Here is an 18,371-nt window from a genome sequence, read left to right on the forward strand (position 1 = left end):
GCAGAGCTCCCCTTCAGAGTGTACAGGAACCATGTGGGAGATACAAACCTTTGTGAAGTTTATGGCGCTGTAATTTGGAGGTTGTTTCTTACTACAGACGTATTGAGGCTTTTCTGAATGATATATCTAAACCTGGAGGTTTGGGAAATCAGATTTCTATCTAAATTATGACTTGCCTAGGTAAGTTGAGGCACAGGGAAAAGAGTGAAGATATCACAAAAGAGTGGGGGCAGGGTGGGAGAGCAAAAGGTAATAATGGAAAATAAGTTGAAATTCTTCCCATCCAGTAGCAGATAAAACAGGAGTTTAGGTTCAAGCGTTTCAAGTTTTATATGGGCCTCCTAAAAATAATCACTCTTGAAAAACATTAGTCCAACTTTATTATAAAATTACTTGTTTGAAGTTTTAAGCTAGTCAAAGCACTAAAATTACATGAGTTGCATACCAAAGCAAACAACAAAATATACATATCAATATTTAATCTCTATACAATCCAACAAGTATGAAGAGCACAACATACATTTATTCACATAACAAAGAAAAACATGTTTCATCTATTATTAAAATGTGCCAGTAACAAGTTGAAGTCCAACATTATTTACCAGGTGGTAAAATCTTTGACACCTAGACTAAGAAGTAATAAAATGTATATTCCCAGCATTTATATTCTGACCCAAAACAGTTATTTAATTTGGAGCAATGATTGTATACAGGTGAAGTAGCAATCGTTTTAACAAAAAGTACACTCTATATTTAACAAGTGCTCTTATTTGGGTTCTAAACTCAGAGTAGGCACAAAACAAAAGCAGATTTCTCAAGTCCAAAAGTGTGCAAACAAGAAACATTTATCACATAACACAAATATATCTACATATGTGTGTATTAACTTTCAGGTATTTTTCATTTTAGCTATATAGATAATTAGAAGCAACTTTCTGCCTCTAGGGAAAAAAAAAAATTAAGGACCCATTTCTTTCACCTAGTTAAACCCATCAGTAAAAGGTCTGATGTTTTGGATGTACCCATAGCTAATTGTGAATCAGCATTATCTATCTTTGTATTCATAGTCATAAAAACCTATGTGTGATATTTTTGCTTTTGTCTCATCTTTTTAGAAAAATTCACTAAGACCTGTAAAAATCCTGACATGTTTAGGTTATTTGCCCAGAATATATAATTACCGAGAAATCATGTTTAAATAGTATGTGAAGTTGCTTGGACAATGCCTTACCCAGTTCAAAAGGAAATTCAGTAATTCTGAAGATTAGTTATGAGTTTTGAAATAGAGCTGAAAACACTCAAATTGGTAAATTTATTGAAACTATTTGTACTATTTATTTTACTATATATTTCCAGAAACCTGAAAAAATGCACTTCTACTTTGAACATTTATATGAAAGTTATTGGTAGATGTTCCAGTCTATTATTCATTATACAGTAAATCGCCAAGCTACATGCAACACATATAATAACAGAAATAAAACTCTGAAGTCAGATGTACACATTGTTGCATTTGTTTTCTATAATTTTGTTTTACTCAGAAGAAAAACTTAAAACAATGAAAACACATTCCTTTTTTTTTTTAATTTTTGATGTCTACTTCTTGGGTTAACATCATTTTTAAGACCAATTTGGTTACCCAAACCTATACTCAGATAACATAGGTAACCCTCCTAAGATATGTACACTTCTCTCTCACTCCTTAAAGCCTTGCACATGGCCATGTTGCAAGATCTCCTCAAGTCAGTACACATGGCCAGGGTGACATCATGGCAATACAGCAAGAATTCTGCCACTTATTTAGAAGCCTCAAGGAGAAGGATGCTGGAGCCCCTGAATGAGAGTTTCTTCTCCATGCCTCTCCCCAGTCAAAATACATGGAAATATTCACAGAAGCATTGTACCTAGCATGATGAGGAAGATGGAGAATGGTTCCTTATATCTCTGTTCACAAGACATCAACACTCTTAAGTAACTGTATGAAATAAATTGTCCTCTGAAAGCAAATAAACCATCTGAAAGGTCTTATGGGCTTTAAGATTTCTTGAAACAAATGAGAACATTTATGTAATGTAGTAACAGTCACTAATTGCAGCAGCTTTTTTTAAAGCATATGTACTATAGAAATATATATCACACATATTCATATGTGTATATACGTACATACACTCATATATACTACAAAAGCCTATAACTGTCCGTTTAAATTAAAAACTGCACAAAACTTTGCAATTCTCTGTTCATTTTGCACCAAGAGGTTCTTGTCTGTAGTTCAACCTGGCAAGTATTTATCAAGCATCTACTATGTGCTCTATAAATGAGAATAACCTAAATTTGTGTTATTAATTATTTACTGGCCTTAAAATAAGAATATCATGTGCCAATATGTTTGTGTTTCTCTTCTTTAAACTTATTGAAAAATTATTGCCTTTAAATCTTCAGTGAGGCTATTTGCTTAATTCCTTTTAATTTATTTATGGGAATTTACAAAAAAATCACTAAAAGTTAACATGACTTCCAATGTAAATTACCAATCAAAAGCAGATATTTATGAGCGTAATAATTTAAGTCTCATTGAATTACACAGATTTCCTAGAGAATCTGAAATCAGCCTAACAGGGAAGATTAATTTTTAAATGAATCCAAGTTAATGAAAGCAAAGAACTCTTATACAGAAATGCATTTCCCTATTACAAAGCAGGACTACCTACCCTAATTTCTGTTAGACCTAGGACAATTTGAATGAGTACTGAAATTCTTTTGGTTGAATTACACAAACAAGCAAAGAAAAAGTCTCAATTATTGGAAAATTTGGGGAGAGATTATTATCTCTTGATCTCCTAGTTAATTGTTATAATAATCCCCAAGTGCTTGGCAAATTGCCAGTCTTCCCCTCTTAGTACTGGTAGCACAGGCTTTAGAATACGCCATCTTACAAATTTAATGAACCTGCTCTCAACAGAATTTTCTGATGTCTGTGTGTGTACGTGTGTAAAAAAGAAACACACTAGCTGCAGATAGTCTTTGAATTTTATATATTGATTATGTTTCTTTTGTTCTCTGACACAAATAATGGCTCAAGGTAAAGCACCTTTTGCCAATATTCTTTGCACCTATCACTGGCATGTAGCTTCTGTTTGCATTATCCATGGTAGAGTTTTGAAACTGCTGTAATTCTAGTTGCCCATCAATGTGCTGAGATAGAGCCTTTGTTTCTCTAAAAATTATTTATTGTGCAATCATGCATAAAATTTTCAGAGAAAAAAATGATTATTTGAAAATTGCTAATCTATGACATGAAAAAACACTTCCAACAACAATCGATCTTCATAATAATAAATGTAGGTAGTCCTATTTGTCAAATATGACAAGAATGGGCGCATTCTAGATAGGATTGCAAGATCAGGCAACCTGTCTGCCAGTCCTGGAATATACAGAGGTTGTTATAACAAACCGTCATGAATTCCGGGTGTCATGACCATGCATGTATTAATTGAGGCTACACAATGAGGGGCAAAATAGGCCAGATCGAAAAATAAGAGTGCTTTATTTTATTGAGCCTAGTTTATAAGGATTAGCTACAGAGCGGTGATCTCAAAATAACCATTTCACTATGCAGGCCGCATTAAGATGTTCTCTGGCAAATAGGCCGAGTAAAGGCATTAGACCTCAACAGATGATTCACTCAAAGCATAAATAAGACAGATAAGCTCAAAATTGCTTTCAGTGTGACTCCCATGGCATTATTTCATTGTGTCTACCTCCCATTGGCAAAAACAAGTGAAAAATGTACAAATTTTTATTTGTTTATTTGACAAATTTCAAAACCTGAATCTGAAAATAGTATCTTAAAACTACATGATGAAGCCTGAATATTCCAGTTAGGCTACAGGTATTTAACTAACTGAAATTTGCCAAACATGTGTTAATTTTGTTCTAGCCCCACACAGACTTACTGTCCTATTAAACTAGGTGCTTGCTGATTTCTCTGCAACTGGTGACTCAGAAATAGCAGCAACCTTTAAGGAATTTTTAATGGAGCTAAGCTCCCAAATATGTAAGCTGATGACATGCACTCCACAGCATCGACTGGCAAGCTTGTAGAGATTCTTAAGGACAGCCTTCCGTAGAAGAATATATACCCAAGGATCTAAGATTTGATTCCATGTTGCCATTCGGAGAGCAAAAAGTGTTGTTTCACAGGTTTCCAGAGAATGATTTCCATTTATTCCAATGTTGGCCATTGTCACCTAGAAAGAAAGAAAACAGGGAAATTAGTTGATGCAGCCCTTTTTTCAATCCTATAATTTTTTAAAAATTAGCTATGCTAGATGACATTCATTTCACTTTCCACAGAGTGATGCTATTGTGCAAAATACTGACAAAAAGAAATGAATGATAGCAGAAACACTGATGGAGACAACTGAATCATTTTAATTCAAATTGACATTAGAACTACAAAAATGATAACTTCTATAGTAAGTCAAATATGCATACACGGAATCACCTAAGGGAGAACAAACATTGCTATCAGTAACTGACCTTCTCATACTTCTGAGAATAGTAAATGCAAAGCCAACACACATTTGTTTTATTTCAATGAAGTATTTTTAAATAAATAAATTATAGATAAGCTAACAGTTTTACAAAATGAATTTAGAGCATCTGATATTAATTTGCAAATGGTATATGACAAATTTTACTTTGAGATTTTCTGCTTGTTAACTACAAGGATACCACTCTCTTCAATTTTCTATTTCCCTTTCTACATCTCTTAGCCCTAGCCTTAACTTGGCTAAAATATTCCAAAAAGTATGCAATGGAATTTTCTAAGGACTTTGAGGAAAGGAGTTTCTCTCTACACTACAGTTGTGACTTAACTGTAACAATGTATTTTGTGATTTCATGTGTCCATTTCCTGACCACCCATGATTTTGAAGAGATCATTTCATGGAATCAGTTCTATAAATTGTCCCAGCTACATGTTAGAACTAAGCAAATCACTGATCCCAGCTTTGACTTCCAAACAAACAGTTGTGGAACAAATAAGGTGGCTTTGAAAACATCTTGGATGTACAAACAAATAAGAAATAAGTAAACAAAAGGTAAAACTGAAAAGTGAAGCTTGGGCCATTGTGTCACCATTAAAAGATGATGTAACAAAGACCAAAACACAAATACAAAGAAAATCAAGACCCATTACTAGAAAGAAATGTATATCTTAATTTGACCTGATGATACCAATGGTTGAAGAATAAATGTTCTTTATCAAAACCTTCATTGTCTACACAATAAAGTACAAACTCCTCAGCTAGCTCCTTGATGATGCATCTGAAGTCTACTTCTATAATCTCATCTCCCTGCAAATTCCCTATGATACAACCACTGTGAAGGCCTCATCTTTCCCAGATGCACCATGCCCTTCTGAGCTTTTGTTTGTGTAACTCCTTTTGTTTTGAGTTACATGACGCACATGTCTCTGATTCTCCTCTCTCCTCTACAAACAGCAGTGTGGTCACCAGATGTGGGAAGACATGGAGTCCTCTTCTGAGGGAGCCCAGTGCCCAGGCTTCTCCCCAGAACACTAGGGCACTGCCCAAGCACTCATCATTACTCTCTCCCCACCTTTAACCCCTAACCCCAGCCTTGGAAAGAGGTTATTCCACAGTCTGACTTGAGAGAAGTACTAATCATTCAGCCACCAATAAATGTGGGGAGAGTATTTCTGTAAAAGAAATATCATTTATCATTAGTATATTAGTAATAACAAATACATTCATAATATTGATAATTCAGAACCACCTAAGTATCCAACAGAAGATAAATTATAGTACTTTCACATAATTGAGATACATGCGGACTTTAATGTTTGTGATTCAGTGTTAACCTTTTAAAAAGCAAATTGCCAAACTGTATTGATTGTGTGATTCCATTTTTGAAAAAAACCCAAATATGTAATTTTGTGCATAGAAAAAAGCCTGGAGTGTATGTCATTGTTTTCATTGGTTAACTCTAGACAGCAGAACTACAGAGACTTTTGATTTCCTCATTTTGTTTGTCTCAAATTCACTAATTTTTAGATAGATCATGCATTGCTTTTATAAATTATGTTTTTTTCCCTAAGAAATTTTTGGAAATATACTATTTTACTAAAGAATCAAAACTAATGTGGATTATTTGTGTACATCACTATGGATGTGAGTAGGGCAGCACTGAAGTTACCACAGAATCTCCTGGAAAACTGAAGCCCTGATAAGGCTGGCAAGAGACATGTGAGAGCTGGGGTCAGAACAAGGATGTCTGCAAGCTGGTTCGACAAAAGCAATCCGAAGCCATTTTCTCTGGTCTCTGGCAACAGTCTCCTGACAAGCGTTGAGAATATTATTCTCTGTCTAGCCCACCTGCACTTACATTCCAGACACTTATGTACAGAGTCTCATCATACACACAGTCTTTCATACAGTTTCCAAGGGCTACCCAGTACGTGGAGCTAAAGGAATATGGGTTATTTTCTAAAATCTCTTCCTGCGAACATTGGCACATTACAGTTGTATATCTTTGTTGATGATTAGAATTCTGAGAAGCAGACAGGACAAAGTATTTGAATATTCTATGAAAAAATTAATTCACCTGATAACTGTAAAACACTGGACACTAAGATAAGAGAAAGAATGAGGTCAAAGAAGCATGGAGGAAGGATAGTATATGTTCATTGCCAGGTTGCAAAGAATAAAATGGGTTGGTAATACAATGAATCTCCATTCATTTGGGTCACCTAAAACAATTCTATCAACTGTTAACATCACCAAAGTTAATGAATCTGCCAGGCTACTTTACTCATAGATAATAGAGCCCATGTTTGCTAAGGTTTTATTCTGGATGTTATCGCATCATCTCTCCCCCATGTCTGTACATCTGTTGGCCAGAGTCAGGGCTCTGTGGCTGTTTACTATTCAAAGCAATGGTAAATTTGATAATTATGCTTCCATTCCTCTGCATATTCATAAACGTAAATCAATCCAGCAGCAAGTAGTTTTGAGTGTCTACTGTATCTAGGCATTGTGGTAGATGGCACTACCGCCAAGACCCAAGTTAATGTGACTAAAACAGAAATGTAACTGAAGGGATTCTGAGAACAGAAGGAAACAATGGGCTCCATTTATTATGCACACAGGGGACTGTCTACATCACCTCTCATGAGAAGACAGAATCACAAATCTTACAGGGTACAGGAAAATGTTATCTAGTCCAGACTTCCATACAAAGCGGAAATTACTTAGGGATGTCATTAAGTATGTGAGAAGAAAGTCTCAGCACTACTCAGGAAAAAATCTTTTCCATTTGAGCTGTATGAGTTGTAGAATGTTTTCTGTTACCAGAAGCTAAAATTTACTCAACATATTTTAATTTAGTTTTCTAGAGCATCATGGGATAATCAATCCATTTACTAAATGTCAGCCTTTCACATATCTTAAAATAATACTAGTCTTATAGTTCTTCAACTGCTTTTCATACAAAATGGTTTGCAAACCCCTACCTCTTATATTCTAGTTTCTCAATCTTTCTTTAAGAAAATACACGGGACAGAAATAAACTCACTCTATATATGGTCCAATAACTACAAAGCTCAATGGAGCATCATTTCCTTTTGGACAAACTACTCCTATCTGTGCCTCCAGGACTACATTATCTACTTTCTCCCTTGCATATTCCCTTGTGAATTGATCCTAGTTCATAGTACATTACAAGAAATAACCTCTTGCTTAATATTTTTACTCAGTGAATATGTAAGAGTAAGACAGCCTTCACTTTTCCTTGCTTATTTTTCAAATTATTCAAATACTTAGAAAATATGGATATATAAATATACATATATATGCGGAGTTACAGTGACATATCTGTGACTCGATATTAATGAATTTACTAGCCAGGCATGGTGGCACATGCCTGTAGTCCCGGCTACTCAGGAGGCTGAGGCATGAGAATCGCTTGAACCCGAGAGGCAGAGGTTGCAGTGAACAGAGATCACACACCACTGCACTCCAGCCTGGGTAACAGAGTGAGACTCTGTCTCAAAAAACAAAAAGGTATATAGGTAACAGAGTGAGACTCTGTCTCAAAAAACAAAAAGGTGTATATATGTGTATATGTATATATGTGTGTGTATATATATGTGTGTGTATATATGTATATATATACATATATGTGTGTGTATATGTATATATATACATATATGTGTGTGTATATGTATATATATACATATATGTGTGTGTATATGTATATATATACATATATGTGTGTGTATATGTATATATATACATATATGTGTGTGTATATGTATATATATACATATATGTGTGTATATGTATATATATACATATATGTGTGTGTATATATGTATATATACATATATGTGTATGTATATATGTGTGTATGTATGTATATATACATATATGTGTATGTATATATGTGTATATATACATACACATATATACATACACATATATACATACATATATATACATACACATATATACACATATATACACATATATACACACATATATACACACATATGTATACACACATATATACACACATATATACACATATATACACACACATATATACACATATATACACACATATATACACATATATACACACATATATACACACACATATATACACATATATACATGTATATATATACACATATATACATGTATATATATACACATATATACATGTATATATACACATATATACATGTATGTATATATATACACATATATACATGTATATATATATACACATAAATGAATTTACTTGATGGCATAAACTTCCAGTTCTGGAGCCTCAGATGTCAAGTCTGAGCCAGCACCCATGTATAAGTTGTTTGATCCACTTTCATGTTGCCTCTCCATCCACACCTTGTTTTTCTGTCCTTTCTTGTTGAGTGTCTTATCGCTTTAAAAGCAAACATCATATTATAGACTCCTAAGTGGTTTTCCAGTCTCTAGTTATCTGTTTTTCTTATTGCATTTTGTTTACTCTAGTTACAAAATATTTCACAAATGCCAAAAACATGCCATGTTCCCTGCCCTTCCCTCACTAAAAATTACCTATCTAAATCTTCCTATCCTTGTCCCATCTTCTGCAGAAAACCTTTCTTGATCTCTCTGTAGCTGAGTAATGTCTCATTCTATACAGCCATTATGTGTGACACCACTCCTTTAATATTGATAAATATAATATCAGTATAATATGTAGAACATATTCAAATGAGATAATGTCAGTATGTGTATAATAGTCCCTTGTGTCTTGAGGGTAGGAACTATGTCTTTAACTTTCTCAAATCCTACTCCTCTACTTTGTACAACATCATTAGGAAGAGACTCCTACAGCTGAGTTGGGGAAGACAAGAAGAAACAGGCAATTACAAGCACAGGAGTTAGGAAGGTTAACAGAAAGCAGGCCAGGCAACCTCAGGTCCAAAGAGTCAAGTTGGATTTAAGGTAAAAATAAATAAATAAATAAATAAAAGGAAAGAAAACTTATATGAACTTTTGTTTCAAGGAATTTCTCAGACTTTCTATGACCTTTAACTTCTAGTCTGCCCAAAAGTTTCTATTTAGTCAAGATAAGAAATCCTAGTAAAGTTAAAGTGAGTTTTAACTTTTTTAATTGTTATGGTGATAAACCTTACATCTCCCCATAAGCCTTTGCTGTTCTTAAGGAAGGGCCACAATTGAAGATCACTGGTGCAGGTGAAGAGAAGGAAGCAGGGATGTAGAGACTCCTACCTGGGCCAGATCCCAGAAGGGTTTGGGAACTGGGATGGAGGTGGTGGGATTCAAGGTGCTACAACAGAGATGTCTCTGTCTTAGAGGACTTGCTCTTGTTTAAAGAAACTCTGCCATCCCTGCATCCTCTGCATAATAGGTTGTTAGTTCAATCTTGTTAAATCAAACTCACTGACTAATCAATTAGTTTGATTCAACTTAAAGAAGCTTTGACCCACCTACTGCTGGCCATCAAATATACCTGTCAGTATCTCAAACCTCCAGCCACAGGGGTGGTGCAAGAAGACCAGGTCCACTGGGGTGGCTTAGGCACAGCAGGGATCATGGAATTTCTTTAGCCCAATGTGTCTTCAAGGAAGGAGGAAAGGGGAGGAAAAAGTCATGTTATCACTTTATATATTTTAATCCATTTCATCCTCCTAAAACCCCCAGAGGTGGTTGCTATCTTTCTGATATTGCCAAAAAGAAAGCCAAGTCACAGACACATTAACTTACCCAAGTTCACACTGCTGGTAAGTGGCAAAGGCAAAATTTCAGCCCAAGTCTATCTAGATTTCAAGTCTATCTTCCACTACACCATTCCCAGTGGTGCTATGTTATATTTACGAATAAGATGATTAAAAAAATAGCTAACATTTATTGAGTACTTACTATGTTTCAGGCACTGTTTTAATATTTTACATCTATTATCTCATTTAATCCCGCTACACCTCTGAGAGAAGCAGTATTATCTCTACTTTAAGATGAAGCTGAGGTACAGAGAGGTTAACTTGCTCTAGGTCAAGCCAAACAAAAACGTGGTGGAGTCAAGATTTGAATAGTTGGAGATGATGACTAAGGATTTGTGTGTTAGCCTCCGTGGCACTAGGAGAGCTCATTTTTAATTCTCTATGATTCTAGTGCCATCTGCCTATGTCTAGTTGTCTTTCAAGCTGATTCTAGCATGCTCTCATCCAATATTTCTAAAATTATATTTTTACTAGCATCTTTTTAAAAAAGTAGGAACTTGTGCTAATAAACGTTTTGTTCCAAATCTCCTGTGCCCATAACAACAGATATAACCAATAGGAAAATCAAATGAGTTAAACTCCACGTAACCAAGGTGTCCTTTAGAAGGATGGCTGTCAAAACAATGAATGTGCAGAGGACAGCTATCTGTCCCAGAATGAAAAGGTAATTGTAAAAAAGTATCACTAATAGATTCACTAATAGTGATTGATGAAATAAAACAATGCTCAGTACCTTTTATCTTCCTTCTTCTTATCTGTCCCATGATGAATGGCATGATTTTCATTTCAGTAGTTCTTTTTCTCTTATTCTTTAGACCAGCAGTCCCCAACCTTTTTGGCACCAGAGACCAGTTTCATAGAAGACAATTTTTCCTTGGCGGTGGAGATGGTTTGGGGATGAAGCTGTTCCACCTCAGATCATCAGGCATTAGATTCTCATAAGGAGCTTGCAATCTAAATCCCTCCCATGTGTTCACAGTAGGGTTTGTGCTCCTATGAGAATCTAATGCCACCACTGATCTGACAGGAGGCAGAGCTCAGGTGGTAATGTTTGCTCACCTGCCACTCACATCCCACCGTGCAACCCAGTTCCTAAAAGGCCTCAGCCTGGGGGTTGGGGACCCCTGCTTTAGACTAATATTCAGATGTCCTTTTGGACTTTGTTTTTACTTTTTTAATCCAAACTTTTGTATTCACCCAAGAGTTATCCTTATTTTATTATTTCTATTCCTTGGCAGTGGTGGAAACTAAAATATCAGTAGGCAAATTACAAGTCTTAGAAGAAGAAAACACATCTATAAAATCTTATGTTTGTATATATGCCTTGCTTTGGCACAAAAGGAATTTGAGGCATTTTACTTTGAAACTCTGACTCATTCCAGATATGATTACCTACATCAAACACATAGTTACACTAAGAAAATATTAGTTATGCTCCAAATATTGGTAATAATAGATGCATAAGACATTTTCATCCTAATAAAAAATGTTTATCTAAAATATCATGACTGAAGTAATTATTAGCATCCCATCTATGAATTAAAGAAAAAACTAGTCCAGTAATTAGTTGTAATATTGGAGGTACAATGATTCGGGAATAAAAGGCTACTTTATTTGACCGCTGGCAACGTTGTTTTAATAGCAAAAGCAGACCATACCAGTTAGGTGTTTCAGTAAACCATCTCTCCTATAACACATTATGTTTTTTCCAGCAAGAAATTTCCGACTGGCCCATTTAGTTTATTGTTACAGTAGTTTGGAAAGATTTTCCAAAGCATTCTTAAAGTTGTGGTACAATAATTAATTATTTAATGAGAATTTTTTCTCATCTATCTACTTATTGAAATGTGTATAGGCCTTTTGTGCCTGGACATCTATTCATTATTGAAATGTGTGTGTTGGTTCGCTGTGCCTCAGCCTCTATCTGCTTATTGAAACTGTGTGTATTAGTTCACGGTCTCAGCATCCATCTACTTGTTGAAATGTATGCCTTGGCATCTACTTATTTATTGAAATTTGTATGTGTTGCTTACTGTGCCTGGACATCTAACTATGTATTAAAATGCATTTGTTGGTTCACTGTTTTGGGACCTATCTCTCTACTGAAATGTGTGTGTTGGTTCCCTGTGCATCTGTCTATTTTATTTGATGGGAATTTTTAATGAGAAGAGTGTCCTTTCAACAATAAAAGATATCCATACATTTTAGAGAAAATTCATCTTTGAAAAAGCCAATCTAAACCTACAGACCTAATGCAAAGATACTAGAAGACCAACAAAGTAAGGCACATGGAACACACAGAAAAGCGTTGAGCCAGAATTAACAAAAAATGTCTATTTAACCCTAAAGCATAATATGAGTCTAGTTAAAGATAAAATCCATATATACTTCTGGTCAGGACAAAAAATCAGCCCTTCCTGATGATCCAGTCAATTCCATTAAAATTAGTTCAGGTTAGTGGTGGCACTTGAGTCAGTCTTGTTGTTTGCTCACAAAGATAAGACAATTTGAGTGTTGTGCTTTTTTTTTTGCTTTTTTTTTTTTTTTTTTTTTTTTTTGCTAACTTTCTGAACTTCTCTGGAGTTACACTTTTAATTTTTCTTCAGCATACCTAAGCAGAAAATTGAAATTCATCTTTCTTAGTTATAAGTCAATGCATACCCAAGCATTCTCCAGGTAATAGCCTATGGCTTAAATCTCTGATCATATTTACTCTCTCCCATGTAATTTTCAGCCCTTTGAATACATTTCCTATCTCATGGTCTCAAATATTAGCCGCAAATTTGATCAGTGCCAATCTGTCTCCTCTACAAAACAATCTAGTGCAATGGTTATACCCCACATAATTTTCTCCTGACAATTTTCTGTGTATTACTCATCCTTCAACTGTTTCAGAAGCATATGCCATGACTCCATTAAACCATCAACTCCATCAAGAAAAAGATTTTGTCTTCTGGACACCCTTATTCCCAGTGCCATCCTCAATACTTGGTACATACTGGCATTCAGTAAATACCAAGTGAAGGAATTAATTAATAAGAAGAAATGTTAGGATCCATGGAGGTCACAAACCATGACTCATTTCTCTCTGTGCTGGGCACATAGTGGCTGTCTATTTGTTAACTGGCATACAACCTTCTCTGTAATGCACAAAACTATACCAACTGCTTTAGCAGCCTCATCATCATCATCAATGAATAACCAACTTTCATCAAGTTCCTGATACTGTTATATTCAGCATGCAATAGAAGACAGATTTAATGTGTTATAAGATTTGGGGAGAGAGGGAGTCTTTTTTTCCCTCTCTCTTTTTAGTGTATGTCACTAATGTATCTCTTTGGCATAATTTGGGTGATATAATTACAATTACATTTTTATACTTCATTAATCATTACTTCCCTAAGATCTCTGAAGGCAGTCGTTTACTGGTATATTTGCATAACACTGATAATGAAAAAATTGCAGTAAGTCCTTTTGTTTAAGATACAGTCAAGAGAGGCCATCAATCATTGTCTAAAATTCATACAATTTTACTACTATATGAAAACTTGCTGTCTTTATGCCATTTAAACTTTTAAATGAAGACTCACATTACTTTTTTAAATCATAAAAATCCAACTTTTAAATAAAAATAAATGTTACAATGCAGTATACAGCCATTAGGTTGAGCTGATTTTCTTTCTGAGAAAAAGTACCAATCTCCAGATTTCTGACTAACAATCTTTTAAGAAGCATTTCATCTTACCTAAAAATTCATAGTTAGTATTATGTATTATATTTGCTGCCATTGTAACTGAAGTCTATGTCTTGTGGTAATGTATACAAATAAAACCTTAAGAATGTGTCAAAGTGGTCCACTAGAGAGAAAATTTCAGCCTGCTATCATCTATCCTTAACAAAGCTACAAAGCCCTGCAAGATATGCCTTCTATAAAACAGATTGCATCCTCCCTCTATTTTATGGACAAGTCACAGTTAATTCTACAATCAGTACAGTTGTGTTCTATCCCTTTTAATGAGTGACTGTAGCCCATCTTTGAAATGGCTCCTTGACTCACTATTGGGCCCACACCTTTGCTTCACCAAGGCACCTCATTCACAACACAGGTCAGTGTCTGTCTTGAGTATTTCCTTGTCATACCACTGACTGAGGATTGCTCACTGTCTCACTTGTCACTTGCTAACCAATGATATATATGGTTACCCCATTCTTTTTATTTGTTCATTCTTGAGAGCTATATTATAAAGAGCATAAAAAAAGGTTATTTGTCTTGGCTTCATTCCAATAAAATCACTGGTGTTCTCGTCCTGCCCTCCAGGTTCAGGAAGATCTAGGACAAAATGTTAGGATGCCTGGATGTCTGTGGCTATGGTGTTAAAACTGTATAGGTTCTCTCTACTCTGTCAATTTACACCTCACATTTCAACCATTCCCTGCTGACGAATGACACCAAACATACAGCAAAAGGCAAGAGCACTAGAACGTGCTTAGCAGGATCCAGTGATCTCATTTAACACTATCTCTAGAAATGCATCAAATCTCAGCTCTCAGTGTGTTGAACTTGCTGCCACAACAATCCCGTACTCCACAGCCTCTCATAAAGAAAGCATTAATTATCTTCAATTTTCTGTTGCTGAATAGGAGACCACTTTAAAATAAAGATCTAGCAATAATTTTTTAGTCCCAGTGAATAACATAAATTGTGTATAATTCTTGCAATGTTGGGCAGGACCTTTTTTTTCACTTGTTTGTTTTTGTTTTTAAAGGCATACTGTAAGTCTAGTACAAACCAGTCTCAGCAATCAACCAAAATCAACTGTGTTTCCTTGGTACGATCATTATGTGAAGAATTAGTAATATAAGAATATGCTAATTCCAGAAGACTACTTCCAATTGGAACAGTTTCTAAGATTTTAAAACAAACAAAATATTCTGATGCTACTTTTAAGTCTTACTGTGTAATAAAGAGTTTGACTGGTCATTGTCCCTGGTTCCTGGAAGGGAGCCTCTAAGCCCTTGCAATTTCCTTAATGATAGGAGTGTCTTTCTTAGTTCTGGTGGACACCTTGGACCATGTCTCAATTTCTGTTAATGAGGTGACTCATTGTGGAACCCTAAATAATTTCAGGATGGGAACTGGCCATACTTGAAAGACCAACCATGTGATTAGAGGGTCAGGGTTTTGAACCATGTGATATCAGCCTGACCTTCTAGAGACTGAGTTCAATCACATGATCAATTATTCAATCAATTATGCCTACATACTGAAACCTAATTAAAAACCCTGGATACCCACAATTCAGATGATCTTCCCTGGTTGATGATACCCATTAATATAGTAGGAGGTAAAACATCCTAAGGACATGGAAGCTCAGTGTTTGGGACCCACCTAGACCTCGCCATAGGAGTCTGTTCTTTTGACTGGTCCTAATTTGTATCCTCTATAATAAAATTGTAAATATAGTACTTTTGTGAGTTCTACAAGTCATTCTAGTAAATCACCAAATTCAAGAGGATAGTGGGAGATCTGAATTTGTAGCCAGTTTTTCAGAAGTGCAGGTGGCTGGGAACCTCCCAGGCTTGCAGATGGTGTCTGAAGTTAGGGCAGTCTTGTGGGGGACTCTGCTGTGTATCTATGAAATTTGAACTAACTCCATGTAGTTAGTGTCAGAATTGCCCTGCTGGTTCCTTGTTACATTTTTGAGCATGGCAGTATGACAGAGGTTAAGTAAGGCTGGAAGTATTACAATAGTCTTGGGCTGCTTCAGTTTAGGCATCCTGATACTCATCTGGCATGTTGGAATTGGGGATGGGGTACTATTTTCATACCACTAAGAAGCAGTTGGAGGATTTACGTGAACTTTTGATTAAGCCAAGGTGGTTATCTTAGGTCAAATACATTAACAGTAAAAAAAAAAAAATCTTGCATTTGTCCAAAGTGTAGAGCTTTAGATGAAGTTATTCCACATTTCCCTCTGATTGGTATAAGAAAAATATTTTATTATAGAAAGATACAGAAGGTTAGAACTGGAAAGAATCTAAAAATTGTGTAGTCTAATTTGTTCTTTTCACAGGAGAAAAAATAACCAAAGCAAGAGGGATAGGTGATTTGCCCAAGATAATAGCCATTTAGTATCAGAGCTGGGACTGCATAAGATCTGTAACATCTAAAATTACACTGTGATTCCCAAGCTCCTTTAGTTAGGACATTGTTCACTAGCTAAGGTAGATAAATTCTGATCAGGTTGTATTGCCAGTGAGAAAGAAAGCATGCAGGATATAATCAAATGTCTTGCCTCTCTTTTATTGGTCATCGAAATAGAACTTTTAATGTCTTTTTAAATTTTTTGCTGACTTACATAACTAAACAGTTGGCCTATGCAAATATTCATTCCATAAGCATTTATAAGGCATCTATTATAAATTGAATCTAGGTATTTGGTTCTGAAGTCACTTCAAGAACTAATAAAAGTCCAGTAATCCTCTAGATAACATGTATTTATCCTTTTCCTCATTTTGTTGATACCAAATGGATTACTCTTGCTCCAGTGCATTATCAAGCCCTATGTGTGTGCAGTTGTTCAGTATGGTGTGGAAGGGATGGGGGTTTAAAGAGGAAGGATGCATACAGGGACAGGTTCACACCCTTGAACAAGTGCCCTCATCATGTGATGTCATTCTTTTCTAATGAGCTAATGAATATACTCAATAGTAGCGACTACACCAGCTGCCCAAAAGGCACCATTAAGATTAAGCAAACCACACATTGTTGTATTATGTAAGTTGCACTAGACCTTTGTGTTCCAAAGGAGTTACTGAAATTTCACTTTTTTATCTTCAGAAATTTAGTACTGAGATAATTGCTGGATTAGATGCTACTTTCAGACGTGCTAGGCATATAGTTCCCAAGAGTTACGAGTGTATCATTCAACATTTAAACTAAGGAATCACCAGAGTACGTGAAAAACCCTTTGAGTCTCTTTTTTAAACAGTGAAATGCAGACAGACCCCAACTAACAAACTTTTAAAATATCCCTCATTTACAAGTTATCATTTAAACCACAGAATATGGTTCACCATAATAATGTGGCATCTCTTTATTATATAAGCTAGTTTAAAATATTGTGCTAGTTTAAAATATTATTTAAAAACTAGCTAAAATAAAATTCTGTTGCAGTGTTAATAATCCTTACCAAAAACTTTGTCATATCTGAGAGCTACGTGTAGATCCTATCCACCCTACCTGTGCCAGACTCCCTATTTCCTGGTTAGTCTAAAGGTATTTATACATGTTTTTCACATTCTCCTTTCCCACAAAACTTATTCTTCAGCTCAGACTTCTTTTCATGACCACTTCCTCATGAATTTCGACTTGAATTATTTCTCCTTTTTCTTCCACTGTCCCAACATACTGACTACCTGTGACTCATTCTCTAAAGATATTATTCTATAATATAAAAAGTGTCTTTAAAAGTAAATGAGATTTCTGGGACTAAGAGGAAGGAAATGTGCAAATTAATTCAATCTTTCTATAGGACAATTTGGGCAGTTTGGAAAAATACATCAGTAAGCCAGTTCTCCTTGAATCAATTCCATGTCTATGAATTTATTCTAAGGAATCAAATAAAAATAGTGGACAACAACCTACAAGTTGTTCAGCTCAGTGTAGTTTATAAAATGAAAAAATATATAAGCAATCTCCAACAAGCAGGGATTTGTAAAAAGAGATTACAGTACACCTACACAATGAAATACTTTGCAGCCATTAAAATGATGTCACCTAGGAATGTTTGCATATAAGGGAAAATAATTATAATGTAGTTAAGAAAATAAAGAAGATTACAAAGTAATAGTGTTTTACTTTGGTTAACATAACAATAATTACATAGCTAAAACTTATTGCATAATTCGTGTGTACTTTCTGAGATAGGTACCACTAATATTCCCATTTCAATGATAAGGAAAAGGAGACAAAAGGAAGTAAATTATCCTGAGTAAGGCCAAACAGATAGTTAAGATAAATTGGGTTCACAAAGTCAAACTGTTTTTTTAGAAA

The 18,371-nt window shown here is 35.0% G+C and overlaps 1 protein-coding gene across 2 annotated transcripts in view; it reads right to left on the reverse strand.

Annotated features, from left to right (window-relative positions):
* Nucleotides 1-363: 363 nt before the first annotated feature.
* The window catches only part of PTGFR (prostaglandin F receptor), a 50,404-nt gene continuing 32,396 nt past the window's right edge, over nt 364-18,371 (reverse strand). For both annotated transcript variants that reach the window (XM_002810681.6, XM_009248719.4), the window contains one exon: nt 364-4,250. In XM_002810681.6, coding sequence (XP_002810727.1) covers nt 3,969-4,250 — 282 coding nt within the window. In that variant the 3' untranslated portion in view covers nt 364-3,968. The remainder of the gene's footprint in view (nt 4,251-18,371) is intronic.

The sequence above is a fragment of the Pongo abelii genome, chromosome 1, assembly GCF_028885655.2.
Source record: "Pongo abelii isolate AG06213 chromosome 1, NHGRI_mPonAbe1-v2.0_pri, whole genome shotgun sequence".
NCBI lineage: Eukaryota > Metazoa > Chordata > Mammalia > Primates > Hominidae > Pongo > Pongo abelii.